This window comes from Varroa jacobsoni, unplaced genomic scaffold (assembly GCF_002532875.2).
Source record: "Varroa jacobsoni isolate VJ856 unplaced genomic scaffold, vjacob_1.0 scaffold_965, whole genome shotgun sequence".
NCBI classification, from domain to species: Eukaryota; Metazoa; Arthropoda; class Arachnida; order Mesostigmata; family Varroidae; genus Varroa; species Varroa jacobsoni.
Genome location: NW_019213867.1, coordinates 80,714 through 107,870, shown reverse-complemented (window position 1 = coordinate 107,870; position 27,157 = coordinate 80,714). Strand labels below are relative to the sequence as shown.

The window sequence follows — 27,157 nt, the reverse complement described above, 5'->3', positions numbered from 1 at the left end:
AAGTGTTAGAAGAGCGGGCAGAGTCGTTTCTAATTAGTGGCAAACCCAGAACGTGCAGATAGAAGATCGTGTCAAAACGAAGCCCATAACATTACGTATTCAATGGCGTCCATGACGCCCACTTCAGTAAGATAATCATCAGAAAGAAGCTTACCTTTGACTATGATTCATAACGCATGCTCGCAATATATGATTGACTGCATGTTTTATATTGACCTTTTCACGGGTGCTACATTACGGTAGTTTTGTATGTATATATTTTCCTTTTGGCCTATATTTTAGGGCGCCCACTTTATATAATATCAGACTAATTACAATTGATGATTTAATTTGTACTAATGATGGTACAGCTCGTAATGTTGCTTGCGACGACGACATCATTATTTAAAGATGAGACGTTGTAGAACCCAGGTGTTCCTGCTTGTTATATATAACAACGAGCATGTATGAGATCCTGTTGCTTGTATCCAGTGAACTCCTCCCGCTAATGCGGTTTGTTTACGTAATTTTTTTGTATATTTTGAAAAATTTCATATATTGTTTCCGCAAACAAGCTTGGTGTTTGTTATCTAGTTATCGGGCGAGTTTTTCAAACCTTCATTTTTTCGTACAAACGTATAATTTATTAATCACTTTACGCCCTCAAACCATAGAAGGGCATATGTAAATTGGTAATTTTACGTCCTTATCAATCAACCGTATCATGGAACTGAATTTTATTTACAGCGCACAAATAAGCCATACTTCATGCGTGAAATTCAGCTAAAATTCTTGCATGACTTTATGCCAGCGCAGACCAACACGATAGATCTTCGTCGTCATAGATAATTACATACTTATACTATACTTTATTGTGTAGCATATAAAAGTAGTTGTTTTATTAGTTGATTTGAATTTGACTTGAAAATTCATTTATTAACAAAAACAAAGGGTGTTACATTACAAATGAAGCAGTGTATTATTACAATCAGATAAATATATTCATGTGTAAATATATTTATCTGATTACTAATGTGTATGTTTATGTGGATATTGTTTGTTCTACTATACTTTAGGACGTGTTCTTCACGTCCAGCCGGAACGTGGCTCTTGGCTCTCCTGAAGAAGCGGCGTCGTTCGATTTGTTAGCGACTAATCTTGTCGCCACGTCTGACAGATTCGGCCTCGTGTTTGTGGCGTCAAATAAAGGTGTCTTAGAAACAACGAAATTAGAAGTTGATATAAAAGAGTATTAACTATTAAGTTAACTGATATATCTGATATATAGATTTTTATTATTAATTTGTTAACAAGGGTGAGATGTTTCTAAAATATGTGAAACACGCTAGCTGACAGTTATTGAAAAACTTAGTGAAATAATATTGAATAGTGCATTCCAATGTACCTGCACAAAGCTTTCCTTATCGACACGCATTGTGTATTAGTTTTTCATATGCTTATATCTTATCAATTTAGAACTGAAATGCACAACGGTCTCTGCCATCCAGAAAGAGGACAATCCAGAGGCGCGGCTACCAGAGGTCACGAATCACGCATTCGTTACTGTTCCAGTTGGAGGTGGGTATTTCCAAAGTCATAATTCCGTTCGAATTCGTTACGAGTAAGCTGCAAGAGCTGATTATCCTGTCTTGTGCAGTACAATTATGTATGATTAGTTTTGGCTGTGAGTAACGAGCATTTTTAGTTGTTATGCATTTAGTCCTTCGAAACTAAAGTAAGCTAGTAACTTTCCGCGTTTCAGGTGCCATAAGCGGAGTGTTTCTGAGTTCGGATGATTTGCTTTTAGCTGTGTGTTCAGAGAAGGCTGGTCTTTTGTTCTGCCATCTTTTTGACGTTCGTGTTTTCGCTCCTCAGGTTTGTATTCAATTGACTATTTTCCTGTGAAAGAGGAATGGCAGCCCGGAACTGCTTTCCGTATGTTATACGCGACATATCGGCATGCAAATTCCGTAATTGTTAGTTTGGAAAATTTCTACAATGATATGGGTATCATTAACTTTAAAACGCTCTTGATATAAAATATAAAAAACAGGCGATGTTATATCAACACTCTTCGTAACATTTATATTCTATTACCTATTACCAATAATTGTCAATGGATCTTCTCCACTCACTTTATGGCACAAAGTGTGAGTTTATTTATCTTTGCGATACAATTATCGCCATGAATAATTGGGTTTTGGCTCTCTGATATGTACTTCAGCTTTAACACCCGGTTAAATTGAAGAAAATTCCAGTTAAGAATGTGTTGAACGACTGCGTTCCTGCCGGTAATTTGGTTACCTGCCGTATTGTTTATGAATGCTCTATTTTGGCCTAATCTTATTCTAACTTGATGAAGTGAAAAATTGAGATGGAAGGTTTTGGATTCAGTTCCAAAAAAACATGCAATTTGACACTTGATGGTTTAGGGCTTCCAAAGTTGCTACTAATCTTCACTTTTATTGCGTAGAAGTGAATAGCGTTCAAAATAAATTGGTCATCACGCAACTTTCAGGCCTCACTGCTTGGTGGTAATGCCTCTATTGGACCAGTGCATTCTTTTCCACTATCAAACGTCCCTGGTGTCCAACTTACGGATTTTTCATTCAACCCGGTTACCGTAGAAATGTTTGCAGTAGTAACTTCAGACGGAGTAACCACTAATTATGAACTGGGCACCCAGATCACACCGGAACTCAAGATCCACGGCAGGATTGCCATTGGAGCTACATGCTGTAAGTGTAATCATGTTAACGTAAACTAAACTTTGTCATGGAGAACGAATTGCAAATGGTGCAAGTACTCCTTACGAGCAACGTGCTGTCTGCCCAGTCCTTTTTCAAAAAAAGACACTCGTATTACAATGAAGCAGTAAAGCAAGTGTTTTTTTAATTATAATTTGTTGTTTCTTAGTATTATATCTCACTTTATGTACACAGATGTTAGTCATAGGTTTATAATCTTTTATCGTTTTATCTTTTATCGTGTTAAATTCTAACGAACGAGCTGCACGTGCCTTCAACAGGTGGCACGGTACTTGGTCTTTTTAGCTAGAAGAAATTATGCTACTAATTGAAAAAATAGTATTCTTATAATAGTAGAAATTCTTTGCACTAATGTGTGGTGCATGCCTTCTGCAGGTTCATGGTCTCCCAAAGGCAAACAACTGGTGGTGGGCAAAGCAGATGGTAGTTTAGTCCAGCTGAAGCCGCAGCTGACTGAGGTGAAAACTATTCCACCGCCAGTTTTGCCTAATCGACCCGGTTCGTATATAGCAAAAGCAATTTACTGGAGCGCGAGTACAGTGTTTTTCGTCTCTCATTGGTACGATTCTACTTCCCTTCTCGTCGTAACGACACTGCAGGTTAGTTTCGATAATTCTAGGATAAATTAACTCCCAGGATGACATTTGAATAAAGCTTTTATCGACAGAAAAGTAGTTAACCCAACTGGGCTCCATATCACGTGCAGTTTTCCCTGAAATGAATTTCTAAGGTCCACTATACGGCAGAAATCAAATCAGACAAACACATATGAACACACTCCTAGTTATGTGTAAAATTATCGAAAAATCGATTTTTCAACTTGATGGCTTTAAAGCTGCAAATATCAGATAATAAAAGTCGCGTCAGACTGGCGTTGATATTATTTAAAAACTGATTTTATTGAATTGTTGCAATGCTTTTATTCAGACTTAAGATAAAGCGCCTTGAAGATGAGTAAAGTGTTTGGAAAAATTCGCTGCATCTACAATTTTATTAGAGGCACAAATGCCGCTTAGGCTCATAAAAAGTTGCGTTGTTTTGCAATCAAAACGAGTTATTCATATTTTAATTTTGAATGAAGGCATGCCAACAATCTCTGCACATTTACTGTTGCCAGATCTCAGCTCTTAAACGACCCCAGCGTCGACTAACGCAACTTTTAAAATCTGAGATCTGTGACCTTAAAGCCATCTAGCTCGAAAAACGATGAATAGTTCTTGAACAAGCTTATGTATTAGGCCATTACAGGCGATTCCGGCCAACTTTAAAATTGAATAAGCTTTGAACTACGCGCGCCTACTAGAGGAAATTCAGTTGATAAATACCTCAGTCTTCTAAAAATTTGCGAGTAAATACAGGTTGAGTTTACTTTAGCAGAAATTGGTTTCGAAGGAAAAACAGCTTCAAGCGTCGAAAATCAGTGCTTAGTGGTAAAGTCCTTCGTTCCTCGAAGGTTACAGCGCTGCAGAAATTTATCGAAGATTGGTGAAAACATTATGCAAGATCGCTTTAAGAGTACAGTGATAGTAACGTTTTAAGAACAGCGACTGGAGTGTTAAATACTAGTAGGAAAGTGTGTAGATGTCAGGACATTTTATCGCAGGACAAAAGGCAAAACCTGGAGTCTATGGACTTTATGGTTAAAGCTGATATTTCACGTGTAACGTATTGCAGAACTATAATCCAAACAGAAAATGCGATAGCTGACTAAAGAATGGGTCCCCCATGCGTTGACTCCAAATCAGTTGGAAATGCATGCAGTATATTCCACGGGAAACTAACGGATGTTAATCAATAAAAACTTGCTTAGAGCATACGCTCGCAGTAGGCATGGTTTTATCTATTGCCAACCGAATAGAGCCTAGGCAAGAAATTGGCGTCGCCTTGAAGAGTTTCTTGGTAATGGAATAGGCTCGGACGTAAGTTGATGGTAGCGCTTGTGATTGACATCACAGACATCTGCTGCTACGAAATACTCGCTAAAAAAAGATTCCTCAAAAGGTTCATGGACGGCTGGCACGCAAATCGAAAGCATATTGTCTTGTTACTTGGTAACAATGCTAGAGATCATTGCTATGTTTCAATTACTTTTTATATTGAGCAAAGGAATATCTACTGTCAGCTCCAACTTGCTTATTTCCCCTTTTAGTCCGTGTGATTACGGAACCTTCCATGCCTTAAAAGGCACAACTAATGCTCAAGCATATCTCACTGTCCATTCATTTTGCAAAGCCATCGTACATATCTTGTACTGTGCCTAGTGCGCATCCATCTTTTTCGTACTTATAGCTCTGCTGCAAGAGCTGCACTCATCTGCTTTGCATCTTAATGAATTAGACACTTTTGAAAACTTCAGTTGCCTAAGGAAAAGTTAGCCCTCGTTATCTGCTTTATTAGGTAATTTAAGGTTACGTATTTGGCTTTATGCGCAGTAAGACGCTGAGAAAGTTTTACTCTGTTGTCAGTCTCTTCCGTTTCAAGGTGATTATGCTGTAATTCAGATGATGCGATTCTTAGATGCATATTTGTGGGGTGCTTCCATATATCGTGAACCCGGCGACGAACAGATTGTACTATATGTATATATTTCCCCGAAAATATAGGTGTATCCAATACCCGTGTCTATTCTGTAATTCAAGTCATTAATACGAAGGAATGTTTTATTTTTGAACCCAACCTTTATTTGCATCTATATATCTCTAGCATTCAAAAAATACCAACAGAAGATATTCTAATAATATAATTTCCTAAGGTTTTCGCTTTTTTAGTATTGATAAGGCAATGAAAAATTTGAATATGTTGTACCGTAGCGTATGTCGTTATGCTTAAACCATAAGTCGCTTAAAATTTAGTAGATATCATGCGTAAACAGGATCTGCAGTACGCATATGGTATGATTGCTTACCGTACAATAGTTTCAGTTAAATTTTCAATTAAACGATTTCCGTCAAATCGGACTACATGGTAGTAAGCTGGAACGTTTAAACGGCATAAAATATTCTATTTGGTTAAAAATATACTCGAAGACATTTTAGGGCTTTCCCAAAGGTCCTAAAAACGCGGGTTCCCAATATCAGTTCTAATGGTTTCGTCACTAGATCTCTTTGCTGCGGTCTTATGTATTAATTGTTTTTTACGATATTAACTCAATGCATATAAAATACAAATACTATATAATTTATTTAAATACCGAAAATTATTTTTAGTATATTTAACTAAAAAGGTCCTGTTGTGAAAAAAGTGCTGTGAATGTAGTTTCTACGTTTCGATGATTTCCACAATTTAGCCTATTTCATTAGCAAAATAAATATACTTGTGCTAGTTTATCTGATAACTCGCGCATTTTATGTGAATTGAAGAAGAATCGACCCACATCTTACGTCGAGTTCGTTGATGCCTGCCTTCAAAACCTTGACGCAGAACAATTCAGTCGCGTATATTTCTGCCCTGTCCCATCCTGGTACGTACAGATTCGGACAACCTTAATTACAGACAATAATAGCTATTATGATAGACCAGATTATTGTTAAATATAACAAAAATATTTGTCTTTGTGTATATATATAACATGCGTTTCTTTTAATTTAGTCATGCCTTCGCGTAGTATGTGTCTGGCTACAAAATAGCGACCTCACGTTTCGTCAGCCTGAGGTCGCTATTTTGTTAGCTGTCTAAGCCACATATATGGTCCTGTATTTAAGTTCTATTACGTTTTCTTTTATATTTTTTGATAAGTTGTGTAGGCATTCTTCCTCTATGGGACACTAATGCTAAAAGGTTTTAGCTTTGCAAGGTAAATAACTTTTTTTTTGCTATACATTTCTTATTTACTCAATGGTTTTATTTTTTTTACTATATTATTTCTTTGAAGAGTCAAATACAACTCAGAATGTCGCTAACTCTTTAATCTAGTCTATCTCAGTTTCCGCTAGCGTAATGAATTCTGCGGCGAAGTTGAACATATTGTTAACGTTGGCAAAAATATCTGAAGTTGTTCCGAATTTTCTGTTTAGAATAACTGTACATTAAACGTCTTTGTGAAGGGCGACAAGTAGACCATGGACAGTATAGATCCCTTCTAAATCGCAATTGATCGGGCGAGTCTTTTTTATCACAAAATTGTAATATAAATAGGACCGTTTATCTACTTCCTAAAAGACGCCACGTTTTGCAGCAGCAAATTAATCTAATGTGCACTTCTGGTCATTCTCAACAATCTTCTTTCATTTCTTAACCAATATTTCTATTCTCGCGTTTGAGAATAATTCGACTGTCAAATGTATAACTGTTAATTTGATTTGCCAATAACTGGAAAATATGGTCTTGAGAGTATGATGGGTGCAAAAGAACCCCTCACATAAGCTTTTGTAGGGCTAGTTCGACGACTTTTAACACTTGTCGCTGGGTTTTGTTACGGAAAAAAGGTGACTGTGTCTTGTCCGTTGGCTCTTTCACGCTGGGTAGTCTCGTGCACTCGGTACAATACTATATATACAAAATTCGTTGACTGTCTTGTTATTCTTAGACCTTCACTACCGTATAAGACCGTTCCGATCCTGCCCAGTAACAAATTACGATCTTTTTCGGATTGGGATTTCCCTTGATTATATTACCTTGATTTATATTGACCTAGGGGTATCTCCTGAAGCTGCGCATTCCATTCACTACCTGATGTCTACGTGGGAACACCATTTCTTGTCATCCATAACAATTCCATAAGGGTGAGATGTTGAAAGACGTTGGCAAGCCTTGTTCTTTTATGCTCTTTATTCGGTTTACGAAATATCGAAGCTTCTTTTAAGCTTTCAAGCAAATTCCACAGATCTAAGATTCTGGTCGATAGTTATATGTCTGCAACCTATCGACTAATTCACGAGTCATGTGCCGGCCATCTTCCTTTAACATTGTCCTTAAAAGTTATTCATCGATCACAGATATCGGCTGTCGGCCGCAACAGGCCAGATCTTTGAGTTGCAAAAAATCATTATCAGATTTTGCAAACTGCGCTTGAGAAGTATTCTCAGGTGTCGACTCCTCGCTGTACACCGTATAGATATCCCGGCGCTTTTTTGGCAGCCTTAACATTGGTAAAGAAAGAAATAGAATAGGTATCGAAAATGCACACGCTTTTTATCAGAAAAAAAAAAAGAAAATGTAACAGGCTTATAAATGGTGGAGAAAGCACTTACGAATGATATAGGGAAGTACATAAAAATTATAAGGGCAAAAGGGAAAAAGAACATTGAATAACAATTCATTATAAAAGTCAGTATTTTCATTTAGATTTATATAAATGAGTATGCATTTAAATAGTTTAGTAGATGATGTAACTAATAATGCGTACTCGTATACAGCTGGTGAATTTTATAATGGATTATGTATTTTTTACACTTTGTGTACACTTTAACGTATTTCGGTACTAACGGTAACCTATTTCGTAACATTTATCGCTAGAATGGTATGATTGATATCTGCGATGATATCAAACATACTGTGGTGATCTGATTGATCATCTTTTATTTACACATGCGATCATTTTATACATGCGCTTCAGTTGTCGAGTGTAGTCAGCGCAAATTTTCGCAAATACCTCTTGCTATACATTATTGCTAGCTAATTTTGTGCCACATGTGTGTCAAAGTGTATAGGAATTCCATAGACTATTTTAATGCAGTCAAGAGAATTTTTAATTAATTAATCATAAAAAATAATTTTAATGTAATCAAGATAATGTGACTAACTCTATTACAGGAATTTGGTAGTAGTACTCTGCCGAAACTCAACAGAGGTAGCCGTTTTTCAACACAGCGAAGATCGACTTCAATGGACCGCGTTGGATTTAGAGAATGGGCGAGCGAGTCTACCATTCGTCAATCGATCTGACACCTATCCCATCGGTAAGTGTGGTTCTTATCGGTATTGTTATGTCAGATGTATGTGTACTTTTTTATTAATAAGTTTCAAAAGAAAAATGTTGTTTTTGTTTTAACACAACCTAAACGTAATTCTCAGGCATCGCTATGTTGCCATTGTTCTAAATTAAAAACGACTGGCAAAAATCAATAAATGATTTGTACTAATTAACCTACTTTGGAGCATTCGTTCAGAAGCATCGAGAGGCTATTTCCAAAATCGATCATTGCAATTTCATATAACAGGCATTACTTTAAACCGCACACTATCATGTTAAGTTTGCTATTTCTAAATAACGTTCTTGATAGCTGGAATTAAATTTAGTCAATAATTCATGGGTAACTCATTAAATATATGAGATGCCCCCGTAAAAACGAGGCTTCTGCCTTAAATGTGGTAGATTTGTCACATTTTTTCTGATCTTGGACGAACAGTCAGTTAGATAAGTGCTCAACATAATTCACTCTTTGTGTCTAATATGTAAAAATAAACGCATATTTTTATTGCTCACATTAATGTATTAAAATTTATATTGAGAATTAATACACAAATATATCGGCGACTGTTTTTGCTTTATCGCTACTAATAGTCTTGTGTACTGGAGTATCACTACTATCACCATTCTCGATGACCTAAAATGGGATGCGACATAGAGACGGTAACTCTTCATATGTACAGTGATGTTTAGTATATATATACACCACTGAATCAAATAAGTGTCAACAAGAAGCCAGACTTTTGTCGGTGATTATGTACGCACCACATTCGCTTGTCTTTCTGCTAGCCGCATGCTAAATTTCGAAGCATTCAAACGTGTGCGTTATATTTTGAAAGCACCTTGAAACGACTATTTTCGTGCTTTTTCGGGAAACTAAAACGAGATATTAAGGAACAAGCATCATATTCTGCGTTAAGAACGAAATCAAATCCTCATGTTTTGGGCTTCGCTGTAAACAACCTGCCGCTAGTCGCTTATATATATATAAATAGTGTATTAACCGTTTAAAGCCAAAACTGAAGTAAATATTGTTTTTCTTCGGAAATTATATTGCTCAACCAAAACATGCACCACTTTAGTCTGTGATCTTCTGCTATTTTTTTTCGGTAGTGCTATAATTCCATTACTGTAGAATTCTGTGCTTTCTGGGAGAAAAATTGTGACAAGAGGTTTTCGCAGCCGTCCATTAAAATTAAATTACAGATAGTAACTTGGCGGTGCAAGATCCAGGCTGTGTGGCGGGTACACTTGAATTTTCCATATATATTCCTTCGGTTTTATTTAGTTGCCAGGTAGCTAAATATATATGTGGTGTGGCATTGTGACGGTAAAAGACGACGAGTTTTTTGCTCACTAGCTCCGTGATTTTTTCAATGACTTGTCATAATCTTGTCAGAAGCCTAAGCTAGCCGTTTTGCCAGGCGGCAGAAACTCATAATGCACGACTTCTTATTAATTCCGGCTCGATTTCGTTGCGTTTCTATCGAGCCTCGCAGGTGAAAATGTGATCGAGTAAATTCTTTTGCGCAATTTATGTGGCACCTAAGTATCGAGCTTTTTTGTAGTCGACTTTCTTCAAACAATTTGAAGCTGTTTAATGAGGATATTTAGTTCTTTAGCAATATAATGACTACTCACGTGTCGATCTTGCTCAACTTTCACAGTAACTTCGTCAACAGTTTCCGTAACTGGTCCACTACGAAGAGCACTACAAGTAATTACAAAATTTTCAGAACCAGGTTTTCTCTAGGCTATTCCTTTCAATAGCGCATGTTAACTACAAACAGCACAAACTTGTTTATGGATCTGGGCAGCATCTATGTCCTTATCTTGTAAAAGTTGTAAAGTGTGGTGAATTTTTGCACAAGTTTTACTTATATTTAAGATGCTTCATCTTGAGTTCCAGTAGATAGTATTCCAATGATTTTAGCTGTTTATTATCAGGATCTACAACTGCCAGATCTCAGCTTTCAAGGACATTAACGCCGATCCGACATGACTTGTACTACCATTTAGCTAAAAAACGGTCAATACTTTGGCAATCAGGTATACCGAGGTTAGCATATCTAAAACTAAAATTTTTCTTATGATTTATTTTTTATACCGTTTCTAAGTAAAAACAAATATATTAATGAACTTTTTTCATGCGCTAGGGGTGTCATTTTTGATGGTTATAATTTTTCAATGTAACCGCCATCTTATAATAATTACAGTTTCAATTCTGGGCCTAAACTACTAGATAGTCAATTTTACAACATTTCTTCCTTAATCCGCAAATAACTTTTCAGTTAGAACCGTGCGTTAATCGATGTCGGCAAGCGTCGCTCCGGTATATTACATAAGAAGGTTTAAATGAAATTAAGTTTTGCGTTGATTGCATGCCAAAAGTCTGAAAAATGCAGAAGCTCACAACGGCCAAAAAGGCTTAAAGGTGCAAGAAATCTTAAAAAGGCTAATTGTGGGATATTATCTAGACGACCGATTCAACAAGTAACAGTCTTCTTTCGAAAACGACCATTATCCCTGGTTTAAGATCAAAGCTGCATCAGAAGCCCTTTGAGCCATTTTGACAAATCTCGAGCCCTTTAAATCTAAACCCTATTGGGAATATTCCCATTTGCATCATAAAAACATTCCTCTATTTTTTTTTTCAGGAATAATAACAAAGCTGGCAATAATGTAAACGGTCACCTTTTTACGAAATAAATTTTTAACCTTGGTAAGGTGTCGTCCAGCGCGGAAAGAGAAAGTAATAGCTGACCTTCACTCAAATTCAGAAAACGACGCATTATTGTTTTTCACGAAGTATTGAGTTTGCTTTTTTATCATTATTATCGCTATTATGTTATAGTTATTCATTATTGTGCTTTAAAAGAAACTGGCTCCAGTTTAGTACTAAAAGTAACGGATAAACGCATTCCCATTTCGACAAACAACCCACTAAAGTTCTCCCCAGGTTGAACGCGCGTCGAACATATATATATACATCAACGTATTCGATCGCCTTGCTATTTTAGACAAATACTTGTTACGTTAGAGCCCCATAATATTGACCGCTGACACTTCGAGCAGTACCAAGCTACCAAAACCAGCTTTTAAATACTTTATTGAGATATGCATTTTCAAGATTTAATCAAAACTTCGTTTTGCTCTAATATCTCGAAAACTTAGTTTTACGTACATATATTCAATATGCGATTTGTATCGTTTTGTGGGAAGATATATAAATATGAACATGTAGAACTATTAAAAAATCGAATTTCAGTTTAGATCTTACATATTAGGCGACTCTAACATTACTAGTTATTGAAATTTTTACACAGTTTCTAGTATTGTTATAATAGCGGACATTTTTTCGAAAATTGAAAACATTCCGTGTATTTACTTTTTATTATAAAAAATTTTTTTAGCGAACATAGGCATTAATTGCGAAAGACATGCCCAGCATGTAGCAAGACTTTCAGCAACTTTATACAGAGCCACATCTATAAAATGTTCTAACGACCTCAGTGGATTTATTTGCGCTTCCAAGCTGGATTTGGCTTTATTTTCGGCCTGAACCGCGTTGATTCATCCGTGTTTCGGAAAACCAAGTTCCAAAGAAAATTCCAGAGCGAGTAATTGAGGAACATTAGGTCATAAGTACTGCCCACTGTAGGGCTTCCTTATGTGAGTCAGTTGGTTGGCTAAGCGACTGGCATGCAAAGGAGTACTTCATATGGTTCAATAGGGTCACATACGTTTACTGCACCCAATATACGTAGCTATGCATAGCCCTGTTGCTTTGGAGACGCACAAAATTTGCGACCTATGAGTAGCTATATACGCTTAAAATAAATACACTGAGGACTTTATGTACTCTCCCGCCTCCTATCAGCCTATATCTTTCATAAATAAACCTACAAATCCTATAAAACACTTTTTTTTTTAAAGAAAACATACTTTGATCACACTTTAAAACCTTACGTTTCCACATAGGCCCGTTATTCGGGTTCTATGAATGATGTCAGCCATTTATGAAAAAATAGTCTGTCCAATCAGTGTTTGAATAGGCGAGTTTTATTTGTAAACAACTGTTGTCATCTAAAGGTGTTGATTATATATTGTTTCATTAGAAAGCTTTTAGATTTTATTTTGAACTCGAGCCAGCGTCATTTATTTTGATCGACTTTTAATATTCTATTGAGTCGTATTTCCCGGTTCGACCGCTTGACATGATTGCTTTCATATAATACATATAATGATAGTTTAATTGAAATACGTGGGATACTCATAAAAATGACGCCGGTATTAGAATTAAGTTGAGAACAATAAACGTGTTGAAGAGGTATGTTTGTGCTAGTTATGAAAGCAATTAATGCCACGTGGAAGTATTGGTAGTAATAACTATAGACTTCCTTAACCTGGTAGATACGCTTTTATAATATGTACATAATACGAAGAGTATTCACATCTGACCAACCTATAGCTTCCCGTGAGAAGATCACCGGGTTGCGGGCTGTCACCATTGGAACTATTTTCTTCGAAGCCATCAGTATTTTCAGAATCTATTGACTGGCTCTCGCCCTGTATATTATGACAGCAATTTAAGATTAAGTATAAATGTCCGACAGGTCCGAATCAGGAAAATCTATTAAATAAATGGTTCAAAATTTACGTCCGGTCTATTATGCATTTTGGCGTGGACAGAGAGTCAACCCTATTTTTCCAAATTTACTTTGTTTAACGACAGTTTTGGACGTAAAAAGCGAAGTATTCAGTTATATTTACTCTCACTAGCTTCTGACTGAGGAATTTGAACAGTAGGAGCCAACTGCTGTACAATATTTAGGGAGATAACAGCAACTAGAGCAACAGAATTAGAAATCAATGGGCCGATAATGGTGTTGTACCAAATGAGTAGTATATTTACACATGGTAAATCTATCTGCACTCTATCAGCATTGAAGAAATAGATATTTTCGTTCGTTGCTCAACAAGTGCCTTCTTTGTTGGACTATACTCGTTTGAATTTGTACTCGAACTTTTTGTCGACAGCGAACACCGCATTGGCTTTTCAGATTCGTTACTGCTACTGCTTGACAATCACAGATCACTTAAACCATTTCAGAGCCTGTTGCAGCAGGCGTCGCAGTTAGTAACAGCAACAAGTGATGCGGCGATAAATGACATAATGCACAAGTGCATAGTTAAAATCTTCATTTAAACCATTGAAGATTTGTCATGTCACCTTTTAGATTAGGTTCATTGTTTTGCAGCGAATTTAGTAGTCGAGGTTGTTGGCAGAGCCATCTGAAAGAGTACAAAGAACTGTTCCATTCCTCTGAATATCCGACGCTAAAAATGACTTCCTGCAATGAAATTCTGTCGTACAGGTTTATAATTGGTGATTTTTCGTAAAGAAAAAAACCCGCATCCAATTTTTGTACACGTTCTAAATAGGATATGGCGATGTGGTCATATTATCTTCCAATTCAGGTGGCCAAAGAAGCTCTGTTTGTTTGGTGTGGGACCTTAACACTGCCATAAGAGGAGTTAAGAATACACGAACGAATTAGTAGTTTTAGAGACGTTTTTACTGCACCATTAGGGTGAAATATGTAAAAATGTACTATATTGATAGCATACAAAATATCCTCACTTTAGTTATTCGTTGAAATCCACGCGACTGATCTTTTAGTCACCACGTCTGTCTGTTATTCCGCCGTAGATGGACATTTAATGCTTGAAATTTAGGCCATCTTATTTCAGTCAGTTGACGAATGAGACGTTTAGGGGTTATTTTAGAATAGCGTTTGTGCTATCACGCTTTGCAATGGCTGCATTTCTGAGTAACTCGACGCTTTGACTGCTCCTACTTTGGGTAATGCCTCTGATAACTTCGCCATCTTTGAAGTGATGATAACGACACTACTGAAGGCCAACCCCCAAGCAAAGCGCAAACGAAGCCTTTAGACGCACTGGCAGATATCTGTAATAAATACTGGTGATCAGATTGCGGCAGAAATGATAGACGAGGTTATAGTAAAATAGTAATCACAATACGTTTCTGCTAAGCCATAAATTTTTTCGAGTTTTATTATGCATTTATATGAGGTGTCAACGGCGTTTTTCTTCGACAATTTATGACAAATTAAATGACGCCCTATTGACCTATCAATGCGACACATTCATTGAGCATGCATAAAATGACTGAAAGGTCTGTTATAACTAATTCGATCAATCAGAACTTCTGTAATTATCTGCATTTTGCACTGTTTCCAGCACAAATGTTAATCATCATGTTTTCTACTGCTTGAAAATTATACGTACTGTGCCAACATATTTAATATAAACCTCTTGAAGTCCTTAAATACATACTTTATATGTTTGCTTTGGATTTCGCATTGTATTTGTAGGAGCGCAGATCTGTAACGCAAGCACGTTTGTCATTGAAAAGACGAACCATCCCCCAAGGCCGCCTTCGCCGCTATTGGTAATACTAAATACCAGGGGTGTTATAGTTCCTTTCCATCTTGTTAACTTGAAAGGGTCGTCCGCCGTTCATCCGCCGGAGGACCTAAAAGCGGACGGACTGCGAAGGATGTTACAACCGATTTGTCCTGCTCAGACGGTCGTTCAGGCTCAACAGCAACAGATTGAAGTAGAACATGTTCAGGTTAGCGGACCAACCATTGCCACTCAAGCAGCTCCTAGACATTCGAATTTTTTCGTAAAGGAAGCGCAGGACACTGCACCAGCGGTGGCCGCTTTCGGGTCAATAACGGAAACGCCGCGAGCACCAGCAAACACTGCGGCTGTTGCAAGTAAGTTGAAGGTTAACCTACTCAAACAATTTGATGCTATGAATACGCTGCACAAACCCCAGCCGGAACTACGACGACGTCCAGATGAATTCAGCGACAATCAGGTTGATTTAAACGAAGGCCAACAAGCAAGTTCTGCAGCTAATTGTAGTGAGTGATATGACGACTCTCTCTGTCGGCCGTGATTGTTGTCGAAATGATTTGTCCGTTGTTCAAAGTAACCTGTTCGTTAATTAGCTACGGTTGCTGTAAGCATATCTGTGTGAATGTGTGTTTGCACGAACGTTGGGTTGTTAACATCGCGAATTTCGAAAATTTATCTAAATCAGTACCTTTCTCTTTAAGCGTATTTACACTTCGGATAGTTTGTTGAGGATTTCTCTTTCATACAGTAAACATTATTATAGGCTGGCTATATGCGAAAAGTTACTCTTATATTATGATCTTATAACTAAATGTATAATGTATGTATAAAGTACAAAATCTATCTCTCCTGAAAAAAAAAATGCAACATCGTTCTAAAGATAATTGAAGGGAGTTGCATCACTCGGATAACATCGGTAGAAATCTGATGCGTTCGCTCACTTATACCTAGTGGCACTGTCGTGCATGAGTGCAACGACGAGGACTTTCATTTTTTGTTATGTTGAATAATCCACCAAGCAAATTTTTCAACTATGTTAAAGAATGTCTGCACCTTTCACAGATCAGTTTCGAAGCACTACTGCGCCTTCTCTAAATATATGATTATTATAACGCTGTTACTCTTCCCGGCCCTGACAGGTAAGCCTGACACATCTCAAGTCACGCCAGCTTTCGGAACCACAAACTTCAATTTTAATACACTTGGAGTGACCCCGAGTAAAACTATTGGTCTTCCACCTTTAGCGCAATCGACTCCTAAGATCGAGGTGGTGTCCACGAGTTTGCCTGAGACTACTTCCAGCAAACCAGCGACTGTTCTATCTCGCAGTTCGACAACAACAGCGGGAAAGAATCCGGACTGTGGTCAGGCGGGTTCGGTCGTTCCGAGGGGACCAGGAGAGATGTCTGGCAAAGGGGATGAATTCCTTAGCCAAGAGGCGCTCTCGAATGCGTTCCTCATGGAACTCGACACTTTTACGAAGGAATTAGCCACGTTGCGTGTCGAATCAGAACGCGTAATTGAAACTCCTATTGGTGATGACGGAGAAGTGTCTGCGATTCGTAAACAAACGAAACAACTTACTCAGAAAACTTTAGACGTTTGCAGTAATGTGAAGGTAAGTGGCTCTTTTACACTAATATATGTAAGCATAGAGGGTAGCTACGCTACTGTGTATATTGATTAAGTAAGACTTTCGATGAAATCATTTTTGACTTGCACACTTGTAAAGAACAAATAGTATTGAAAATGTACCTTGTACTGATTTTAGATATTCACAGTAGTATATTGATTTAACGAGTTAGTATTCATGTGATCATGTTTGATAATATGATATATATATACATACAATTCGGATGTTACTCCTTCGATTTAGCTGATTTAATTATTCAGTGGGAGACATCTTCCAAACCAGGTGTATGTCGAATACTCCATTAAGTACAAGTACTGATCGGTGAAATTATCGGGTTAGTACGACGGAGTAGCACAGAACGAATATTGCGTAGAGGTTGATATTAAAGGTTCTCGGTTGTAAGGCAAAGTCGCACACAGCATAGGGGAAAGGTGCTATAGATTCGTGAATATTTGAAAAACCGCTATCTACCGATGATTGTGGTGATGTTTTCTAGTTAATGTCCTCAGCGATTCAAGAGACTGAATCAGTGTATCTCGATGCTTTGGCGTGTGGACTTCACGCCCAACGTCTGGTGTCGGCCAAAGAAACTCGGTTGAGCCGAATGGATCCTGTTACAGAAGCGACCTTAAAACAGGCCAAAGGTCTGGCACAGTACCTTGAGCGTCAACTTGTGGTTGCTAATCGTTGGCTTGACGAGGCGGTCGAAAAGTTTGAAAACGAAAAAAATAACAAGTAGGTTTACCACACCTAGCCTATAAAAGCTTAACGTATGTATATATATACCTCCTAAAATTATAGTATCACATACACTAGCTACAATCAATATTTATTCGTCTCAGCTATCTTACTTTAGCAGTTCAACGCGTTGGTTTGGTTGAATTAAATGAAATACGTGTGCTTTTGATGTAAGGAGCCAACTGAATTTAAATAAAGTAATTATTTTAAGCAAAAACTATGCGCAGTATCTGTCGTCACCTGAGTCCTTAACTGATCGCAACCAAATCGTTTTTAACAATCTTGTTTCAGACGCTTATAATAAAATGCTTACAGAATGAGATATGCTTTAAAGGATAAAAGCTAGGAAAGTCTGAAAAGTTTGCTGCAACCAAATATTCACTATTCTATTATTTGTTTACGTGTTTTCTCTCTCTTAAGGCGTCGTTTACCGACGATAGAAGCGTTGTTACGTACCATTTTAGCGTGCGATAAAACCGTCGAGGTGCTTAAAACAGACCTTGAAACCATTCGGGCTAAGGTCGATTCCGTAAAACGAATACGCAGTCTGCGAGGTCGCCGAGATGTAGATCTGAGCTTACTTGCGAACTCCCTTCTCAAAACCAACATCAGTTCACCCGAAGAGTCGACAACAAGCCGATCCAACGATCGAACTCGAAGTCCGGAGATCTCTGCTCTAAAACTCGCGTCGCTGCGAGAATACTTGGCACAACGCCCGCCAACGGTGGTAACACCAACCCGTCTAAGTCATGCGTCCGAGTCTATGATAATGTCTCGTCTCAATATGATCCTCGAGCAATCGCGAATTGACAAACAGCGTCTGACGGCACCCGGAAGTCCAATTCTGACCGAGCCTATTGAACAGAAGTCGACTGCCGATAGAGTGCAGCCGGTCTTGATGGAGAGCAATACAGCCCGAGAATCTTTAGGTGGTTTACTGGGCCTAAGAGTTCAAACGCCAGCTATACAATCGACGCCCCTGCGGCCGACACTTAGCTGTGTAACCGACACGTCTGCTGACAACCAAAACACCTACTTAAAGGGTATCGGTCAAAAATACGCGCCAAAGACGGAGCCTGTCAGTCCTCCAGAACCTTCATCCATGATCACTAAAGTAGGCATGGAACAGACGCTTGCTACTCTCTCTCCGTGTAAGCCATTTGCTATTGAAAACAAAAGTGGGCGGCAATCTGGCAAAGGAATTCTTGGAGTCAAATCACAAGGCAACCCCAACAAAACTGTAACATTCTCGTCTCTTCCCACTTCTTCGAAGCCCGAAGACAAGAGTATCGGATCAGGGCCATTTAATCTCGGAACACCTTCTTCGGTAAGGCCCCCGTTAGACTTTAATACTACTCTAAACTCTTCAGGAGGTACTGCAAAAACAAGTCTACAGTTTGGATATACAAAGGGTGCCCATGCTTCAAAAACAGAAGATAAACCTGGTTCTAGTGAATTCAGGGTTACCTTACCTAACGTCAGTTCCATCGGAGAACAAAGCAAAGGTCCTGTTGGAACTTTAGAGTCAATACCTAACCCAACTGGAAGCTTATTTTCCTTCAAAACGCAAGACAAAATCCCCTTCCACTTTACTGCTACTTGTACACAGGATTCATACGAAGCAAATAAGGTTGGGGCGAAGCCCCAAGAATCTAAAATTCCATTTTCAAATAAGCTGGATGTGTCACTACCGGGTCAGGTTGAAGAAAAGCCAACGTGTGGCACATCAGGAGAAAAGTCGAATGAACTGCCTAAGACCTTTACTTTTGTAGCAGGCACAAAAAGCTCTACCAGTTCGCTTGGCAAAGGTTTCAGTGCAGTCTCATCTCCATTTAGCTTTGGAACGCCAGCAACTGGAGATGCGGCTCCAAGCTCCGAAATTTCGGCAGAACACAATAAGGAAAATACAGGTACGAGCCATTTTAATTTTCATCGCGCGTAGTAGTTATAAAAGGATGTTTTTTTTTAGATGCGTACAGATAGTTATATTGTTGTGAGCGTTGTGCTGTGCCTTTTTTCAATGTATATTGTTATCGGAACGCCTAATTACAGGTAACGGGTCAAAGCTCGAATCGCGTGTTGAATCCTTTACATTTTTGGCACCTTCCAAAACCCAGGGTACTCTAACAGCGGCTAGCAGTTCAGCTAAAGGAAATGCGCTTTTTTCTGCGGAAAGTACATCTTCCTTTGGAAATATTTCTTCTGGTAAGTACTTGTTTGATGCTATGAACGCACCAGGGGCACAGTAGTTATGAAATTATTTAATGAACTTAGTGAACAGTTACATTACTACAAAACAGTGCGTTGGGAAGGAAGAATAATATCTAGTGGCTTCCGATGTGAGGTCGATGTTATCGTATCTAGTCAGTGGTCGCAAATACTGTAGTCGCACCTTAACCTCTACGTTTCTCTATAGAATAATAGATTTAAACTCTGTATAGCCACAACCTCTGATGGTTGTGCTGCGCGTCTCTATTTTTGTCTCGCCAGTCAGTAGAACACATTTGGCTCTACCTTTTTTTTTAATATACATTCGTTTACCATTTACATTTATCTTTGTCAATTAAATTTACATATGATAAAACACGAGTGATACTTATTTGACATGCTGAATTTGTAGCGAGCCTAATCGTTCACCGAGAATATGCCGAGGCGTTAATCATCATTGTAAGGACCATATTTCGACATAACCTATGCGCAAGTTACATGCACGTAAAGTTCTTGTTGCGGCGTGGCTCTTAAGCTACTTTTATAGCAGCTATCTGCAAACAGCAACTACCGTATTACAATATTAATACACGTTACAGGACCAGTGTTTAATGTGAAGTAGTAGTCCTTTGAAAGATCAAGAAGTGGTCATACTATCTATCGTTCTGCATTGCTATACTGACGTATTTGCGTGTGAGGCTGGTGTGTTGAAAAAACCAAGTTTAAAGATGGATATGGGGCAAGCTGGGATGATTTGCGGGAAAGCAGGAATGTAGTGGACGTAATACGGAAAGGTTGTACATGTACGTTAGTATTTTGTATATAATATACGACATTTGTATTGGCCGGTTTTTCAGTCGCTGCTTCAAAAGTTGTTGGTGAACAGGAAAAGTCTCGAACCGAGACATCTAAAGTTCCTGACGCCTTAAAAAGTCCTTCTCAGAATAATACTGTTCTTACTTCGTCCAGTGGAGGGAACTCTATTTTCGCTACCGGATCTACTTTTTCGTTCTCAAGCCCCCTACAATGTATGTTGCTCTCTTTTCTTACGCTCAATGGACCACTCGAAATATCTCTTTTAAAGTATATTTTGAATTATTAGTTGGTTATGAGTCTTTAGAGAAAAAAAAAATAAGTCTTTGAATTGAAATTCACCATCCTAGTGAACTTGCGTTAATTTTTCGTCGTAAGTACATACCCATTAATTGTACGAGCAGTTCTACGACTTAATGGTACATGGCATTCTGTGCGAACTCTGATAGTTAAAGTCTATCAGTTTTGCAAAATACTGCTTGTACAGGAAACAGTTTATGTGAGTTACCTTTAAGCATATAAAGTTCCGAATTAATCACTTGATCTTACAATTTTGCAGCCGCCAACAAATCTGGTGATAATGCCGCTAAGTTGAGCGCATCACCCCAAACGAACGGTTTGTTCGGTAAAACTACGTCGGGTGGAGTCTTCGGCATCACTGGCGGATCAACGTTCGGTGCAACTTCCGGCGGTGCGTCTTTCTTTGGAGGCGCCTCTACAGGCACAACCTCAACTTTCAATTTTTTCAGTTCCTCAAACAGTAGTACTACAGCCATTCCTCCCACTTTAACTTCCTCCACACCTTCACCAGCTACGACTAAACCGTCAACGGTAGCTCTTAGTACAGTGGCATCGAGTGATGCCTCTTCTCCTCCGGCTATTACTGTCACAACCACAACTGTTTCAACAACTAGTTCCACTGCAACAACTACCCCACCTCCAATCACATTGTCACTCGGACCAGCCGTCAGTGCGGCAGAGACCGTCGTGGCATCATCCTCAGTCCCAGCCACTTCACCAGTCATATGTGTGACACCGCTATCAGCCGAATCAACAGCCGCTAAAGAAGCAGCTACCTCATCAGGTCGCAGCCAAATATCGACGGCAGAGAGTTCCTCTACCTCGATAGAGACTAGCTCAGCAACAACTGTTACATCAACATCCACAACAACAACAACAACAACAACAACAACAACAACAGCAGCAGCAGCGGCAGCAGCAACGTCAACAACAGCTGCGACGATTACACCAGTCGGATCAACCACAGAAGTAACACCTACAACTACGCCTGCTCTTGGGGGGTCATCAATGTTTGCTACACCTGCCACGGTTGGGGTACCGTCGTCGGCTACAGGTTCAGCGTTGTTTGCTCCTTCCACTGAAATGTCGCCAGTACACACTTTTGGGGGGTCCGCAATGACAACAACTAATGCGAATGGTGGAAACACTTTTGGGGTGACTTCACTGACACCAACATCAGTAAGCTCTTCTGCGACTGTGGCACCAATATTTGCTGCTGGTGTGGGTGCAGGCACAACGAACACCTTCGGAGCCTCCCCGGTTACTTCAACGCCTGCATTTGGGGTTGTCGCAGCAGCTACCACCGCGGGTACGTCTGCGCCTCCTTTTGGTACTGCTTCAGCGCCTAATTTTGGGACTCAAGCTAGTGGGCCTACATTTGGACCTACCACATCGATCTTCGGTGCGCCTGTTACAAACCAGAATCAACAAGCAACCACATTAGCATTTGGAACACAACAGGCTGCACCCGTTCCTTTATTTGGATCTCAGCCCACTGCTCCGGCCTTTGGACAAGCCAATACAGGGGGAGTATTTGGATCTCCACAGACAAGTAATCAGCAGACCGCTACGGGTTCTCCGTTTGGAACACAGAACACGTTTGGACAACAGCCCACTCAGCAGTCCTCTGGTAGAGGATTGTTTGGGAAGCCGTTCGGACAATCGGCAGGGTATGTCGCGAAATTGTTTACTGTAGAAATAATTCTGCATGTGCGGATTCGCGTGTAGTACTTTATATTTTCGGAAAATCACTCTTGTTCTATTTGAGCTTGAGTGCGTGCTTTGTAAATGGGCATGCCTTGCAACCAAAAAACATCATCTTAGACAATTTTTATCCGGAAGTTATGTGGTGTGGGACGCTATAGATGAGCGTACTTGCCCATAGGTGGTTTGTTCACAGAAATGACATCTCGGACTGTTAAAGCCTCAATCCCTTTCACTTGTCGAGTTCGTCGACGATTGCTTGGGGCCTCTATAAAAAAAATGTTTGTTAGACATGCTCATATATCTTGACTATACAGAGTCCTCATCGCACGCGGAGGAGTTGTCCTGATTTGTTTTTGCAGCTTTTTAGTTCTTGAAAAAAGGTGAAGTTAAGTGTCTGAAGTACTGCTCTTGTTACATAATGTACCCACCTTTTGAGCCTGAAGTGAACTATAAAATCGCGATCTATACAATACGATGCCTGCTACAGCTAGAGCTTTCCAACGCAACCTAACAGCTCAGTCAACAAAGGAAAAATATTAGGAAACAAACAATTGTAAACCTTCGACCGCTTATTGCCTTTAGAAAAGAATGAGTCTGTTATTGGTAAAGGAAACTACTTTTTTTTTGTTTTAGATCTCTTTTTGGGCAAAAGAGTGTGTTCGGTACTCCTTCGGAGTCTACATCATTGTTTGGTGGGAGTGCCTCCGGAGGCTGTAGCAGTTTCATGAGTGGACTTGGCCAACAGGGCGCAGCTAGCCCGAGCAAAAACGTTTTTGGAGGCGGAACCTTTGGACAAAACGCTCAACAGACAAACAGCCTTTTCGGTATGGACTTCTCCATGTGACCATTGGCAGCTAAGTTGGTTACTGATTTAACGTTAAACGTACATGGTAATATGCGGCATACCTGAATTAGATTTAGCCTTTGCGATTTGAATTACCAATATGAAAGGTGAAAATGCAGGTATTTTGCTGGTTTTCCATTGGCATTTTTCTGTGCCATTATCAAAAACAAATTTCTCACAGATATCGAACATTAATCAACATTAATTAATAATAACAAATAATTTTTTTAGTAGGGCTCCACTTAGGATACATCGTTCCATAAATCGGTTAAATATACTTGATCGTTTTATATGTAGGATCGGGAGGAGCTACGTCGTTTGGTGGGCCAGCTCGAGGTGGATTCAGTTCCTCACAAACTACAGCAGGGGCTTCGCAGAGCACCCCAGGATTCACCGCCTTTTCTTCACAGTCACCCACTCAGGCTCAACAAATCACCTTCGGTGGAGCACCTACTTTTGGTAGGTCCTATTGTAGTATATAGTAGAGTAGGACGAACAGCCGAGTCCGTTAGTCTAACGATGGTTTACGAATTCCTGAGATTTCCTGCTCGTCGACTTTAGTCTTTTTGGCGTATTATCCAACAACAGGATTCTTGAGTTGAGAGTTTACGCTAGTCTATGAAAGTAACGTGAACGATTAAAATAACGCGCATGAAAAACTAAAAATAAACAACTACTCACATGTGTGGTATTAAATAAGGGTCTCATAGCAGCGTGGTACCCGTGATAACATTACAGTGTTGTAATTCTAAACGAACTCCTCGTTTCCAGGTGGATCTCCAGGGGGCTTTGGCTGTGCTCCACTATTCGGGTCCGGTCCTACGTTCGGGTCAGCTTCGAGTTTCAGTACAACTGCATCAACCGCTAGTTGCTTCGGTAGCGCAGCTTCCAATGCCCCATCCTTTGGCGCTTTAGCCCAGGGTCAGACATTCGGTGGCGTTGCAGCAGGTGGACTTAATGCATTCGGAGGCCCCGCCTCCCCACAACAGCAACAACAACCGACGTCGAGCCCTCAAGGTCCTGCGTTTACCCAGTATCGCGGTTAACTTGTTAACAATGGATAGAAAACGATAATGTTGTCTATTTGCCTGACTAAAGTGGATTAAGTGTATGAATATTCCAAATTTACGAAAAAACTACACATGCCTTCCAAACGTGCGCTCGTCGAATCGAAAACATATTCTCCGTATGGAAATAAACATTGATATAAATGTGTTGAATATGAACCTTTTGTCCGGATAGCTAACCGTGTATTTATGACGTTATTGCATACTTAAAAAAGAATATGTCAAATTATCGCGACGGAGACGGGGTTTTTGAACGGTTGAACTATGCTCACGTTGGACAGGATTTTTAATAAAAACAACATCATTTTCTTATGCGCACCTGTAATGTTTACTCTATAGTAAAAGATTTACAATATCAGTTGTTGTGCGCATAGTGTTCGCCTTTGCGTACCCATTTGTAATGTAAAACGTTATTATAAGCAGCAATGGTAGCCTCAGCTCATAATGTTTCTTTTCGTTTTTTTCAAAAAATGCTGAAACATATGTCGACTAGCTTAACCTGAACAGTTGATTTACTGAAATATTCTACAGTACAGTACGTGTATATTCAATAGTCTTCGATGTAATACATAATGGAATCCAGTGCTCGAAATAGGTCTGTGAGAAGAACTGTGACACTCTTTAATGCGAGAACACATACAGACATGCGAAGTTTCTACATACTTTTATACAAGGCACAAGTACGTATATTCTACAAAAGGTGTACGTCACGTGTGCATAAAAAAGATAAGTTACAATATAATGTGCGAACACTGAGGAACACGTAAGAACTTATCCGCTGTAGAAGACGCTACAAAGTTTCTTTACAAAGTACATGCGAAGCCAGATTCTGGCAAACCCGGAGGAAGTGTATGCTATCAGGTAAACCAATATTCACTCTTACATTTTTGTTTTACGCAATACGTCAGATTTAAAAGTTATACAAATACTGTATATAAGCTATTTCTGGGTCAGTTTCGCACAACTTCACTGCTGGTAACAACATCTGCACCATATCGTTCCATGTACATGATTTAGGGGAAAGGAATACGCATTAACTAAATAAACTAATTTAAAAAAAACAGCCTCTTTTTTAGTTAGTTTTAAAAGGTAAATACTGAATCTTCTCGCTGTTTTTGATACGCACATGGCGTCAAAAGCTTGGTTCAATTTGCGGTACTGGGTTTCGTTCCAACAAATCTGACGATATGAAAGGGTTTAAGCTAGCTAAGTTTCTTTATTGTGTTCTGTGCAAAGTTCATCGCTGACCTATAGTTTTTGTAAAAAAAAACCAAAGTAAATTGTATTTTATAAGGTGAGCATGTTACATGCTATTGGGGTTAGGGTTCGGTAAGCCTATGTAGAACACTGTGTTCAGAACCATCATACCTGCGTACCCATTGTGTCACGTTTAGCTGCTTCTAGAAGAAATTCCGACGACCATATTGGAATGAGCCGTTGAGAGTAAACAATCTAACCGATAAATGAATTACAGTTCGACTAATCACAAGATGTTATCGTAACTCATCATGGATAATTCTTCATACAAAAATAATAGATAACTATGAAAATTATACACGCTTCCGTGATTTACTCATTTTTCGGAGAATGGATCTGCTAATATCCTGTGTGCCATATAAAATTCGGCTTCAGATTTCAAAGCTTCGCGAAAACCTATGTGAAAGAATTATTACATTTAAACTAACATGACATATAATTTTTTTCAGCCATAATCACAGCCCTTCCTCGAAACACAAACATCTCTTGCCCCAGCTTTGTGAAATTACTGTACTTCGTTGGGCCATATGAGCCAATGGCATAAATGTCTTTATCCAATATTTTCGCGAAAATTATTACATTTCTGTGAGACCTTTTTGTCCTGAAACAGAAAGAGGAGCTATTGACGAATGCACTAATCTAAGCTTTTCCTTTCTGTGATAATTATTGCTCTCTCACGGCACAATTAAGGCAATTTCGGCTTATATATTTCCATTCTTCCCAACATAGTACTCTATCATGTGCCTAGACTTTCACCTGCTACTCCGCTAGTAGCGTTAGTTAAGGATTTGCCACTAAGGCTCTATAGCTTTTGATTGTATGTACCTTTTGTCGCAAAACATTTGATAGGACTGGTCGTAGCCTTCTTATTAAAGTGTTACTGCACGTTTAAATATCCAATCTACTTTTTAAACGAGTAAGGAATTACTTATTAAAGAATCGAACATTGTAGCTTGAAATCAACGTCTCTTCTCCTTACTCTTCGCGTATCCCTACCGCTCCAGCCTCGAATCTCTTTTATTTTCGACATTAAACATGTTATTTCAAGAAGCATAAGCTACAAGCTATGCGTTGACAATTTCAAGTTTTCCGTTCGACACGATTCCTCTCAGGGACAATCGCCTTTACCACTTATATCATGGACAAGTAATTCCAAGATATTTGTACGCGTAAATGTATAACTAAAAATACTGTAATGTATTTAGGATATATACGCCATAACGGTCAGTGTTTTCTTAACGGCTACTCATGTGACCGTGGTATTATTGTTACTCCCAAATTGAACTTCGATTTCTACATCAGAAAAATGATGAATTATTCTCCCTTTTATGCTTTTTCACGCTCTTCTGTGGTTTCATAAGGAAAGGACTGTCTGTTACTGTTTTCTAGGATGTAAAAGTTTTATCGTGTCGTTAAAGTGCGAAGGTTGGCGTTCTTATGTAACCAAGCTTATTTTCACTTTAAAAATAAAAAACTAAAAAT

The 27,157-nt window shown here is 38.9% G+C and overlaps 1 protein-coding gene across 4 annotated transcripts; it reads left to right on the top strand.

Moving 5' to 3' along the window:
• LOC111265381 (uncharacterized) lies at window positions 1-24,730 on the top strand. 4 transcript variants are annotated; one of them, XM_022841983.2, is made up of 18 exons: window positions 1-126; window positions 1,056-1,188; window positions 1,456-1,557; window positions 1,742-1,854; window positions 2,498-2,717; window positions 3,123-3,346; window positions 6,110-6,207; window positions 8,499-8,644; window positions 15,057-15,614; window positions 16,248-16,726; window positions 17,238-17,476; window positions 17,900-19,389; window positions 19,532-19,684; window positions 20,545-20,715; window positions 21,060-22,470; window positions 23,141-23,331; window positions 23,649-23,810; window positions 24,123-24,730. In XM_022841983.2, exons 1-18 carry the CDS (start codon window positions 103-105, stop codon window positions 24,395-24,397), a joined length of 6,189 nt encoding a protein of 2,062 aa, XP_022697718.1. In that variant the 5' UTR covers window positions 1-102; the 3' UTR covers window positions 24,398-24,730. The 4 variants fall into 4 exon arrangements, with proteins under 4 accessions (XP_022697718.1, XP_022697719.1, XP_022697716.1 ...); XM_022841984.2 differs by having other exon boundaries at window positions 6,107-6,207; window positions 15,057-15,464; XM_022841981.2 differs by having other exon boundaries at window positions 6,107-6,207.
• Window positions 24,731-27,157: the final 2,427 nt, after the last annotated feature.

Excerpts from the sequence above, each read along its gene's own strand:
- LOC111265381 (XM_022841981.2), top strand. The coding sequence starts at position 103 with ATGGCGTCCATGACGCCCACTTCA. Across the intron at positions 2,718-3,122 it reads TGCCATTGGAGCTACATGCT|GTTCATGGTCTCCCAAAGGC; the intron begins GTAAGTGTAATC and ends TGCCTTCTGCAG. Across the intron at positions 22,471-23,140 it reads CCGTTCGGACAATCGGCAGG|ATCTCTTTTTGGGCAAAAGA; the intron begins GTATGTCGCGAA and ends TTTTTGTTTTAG.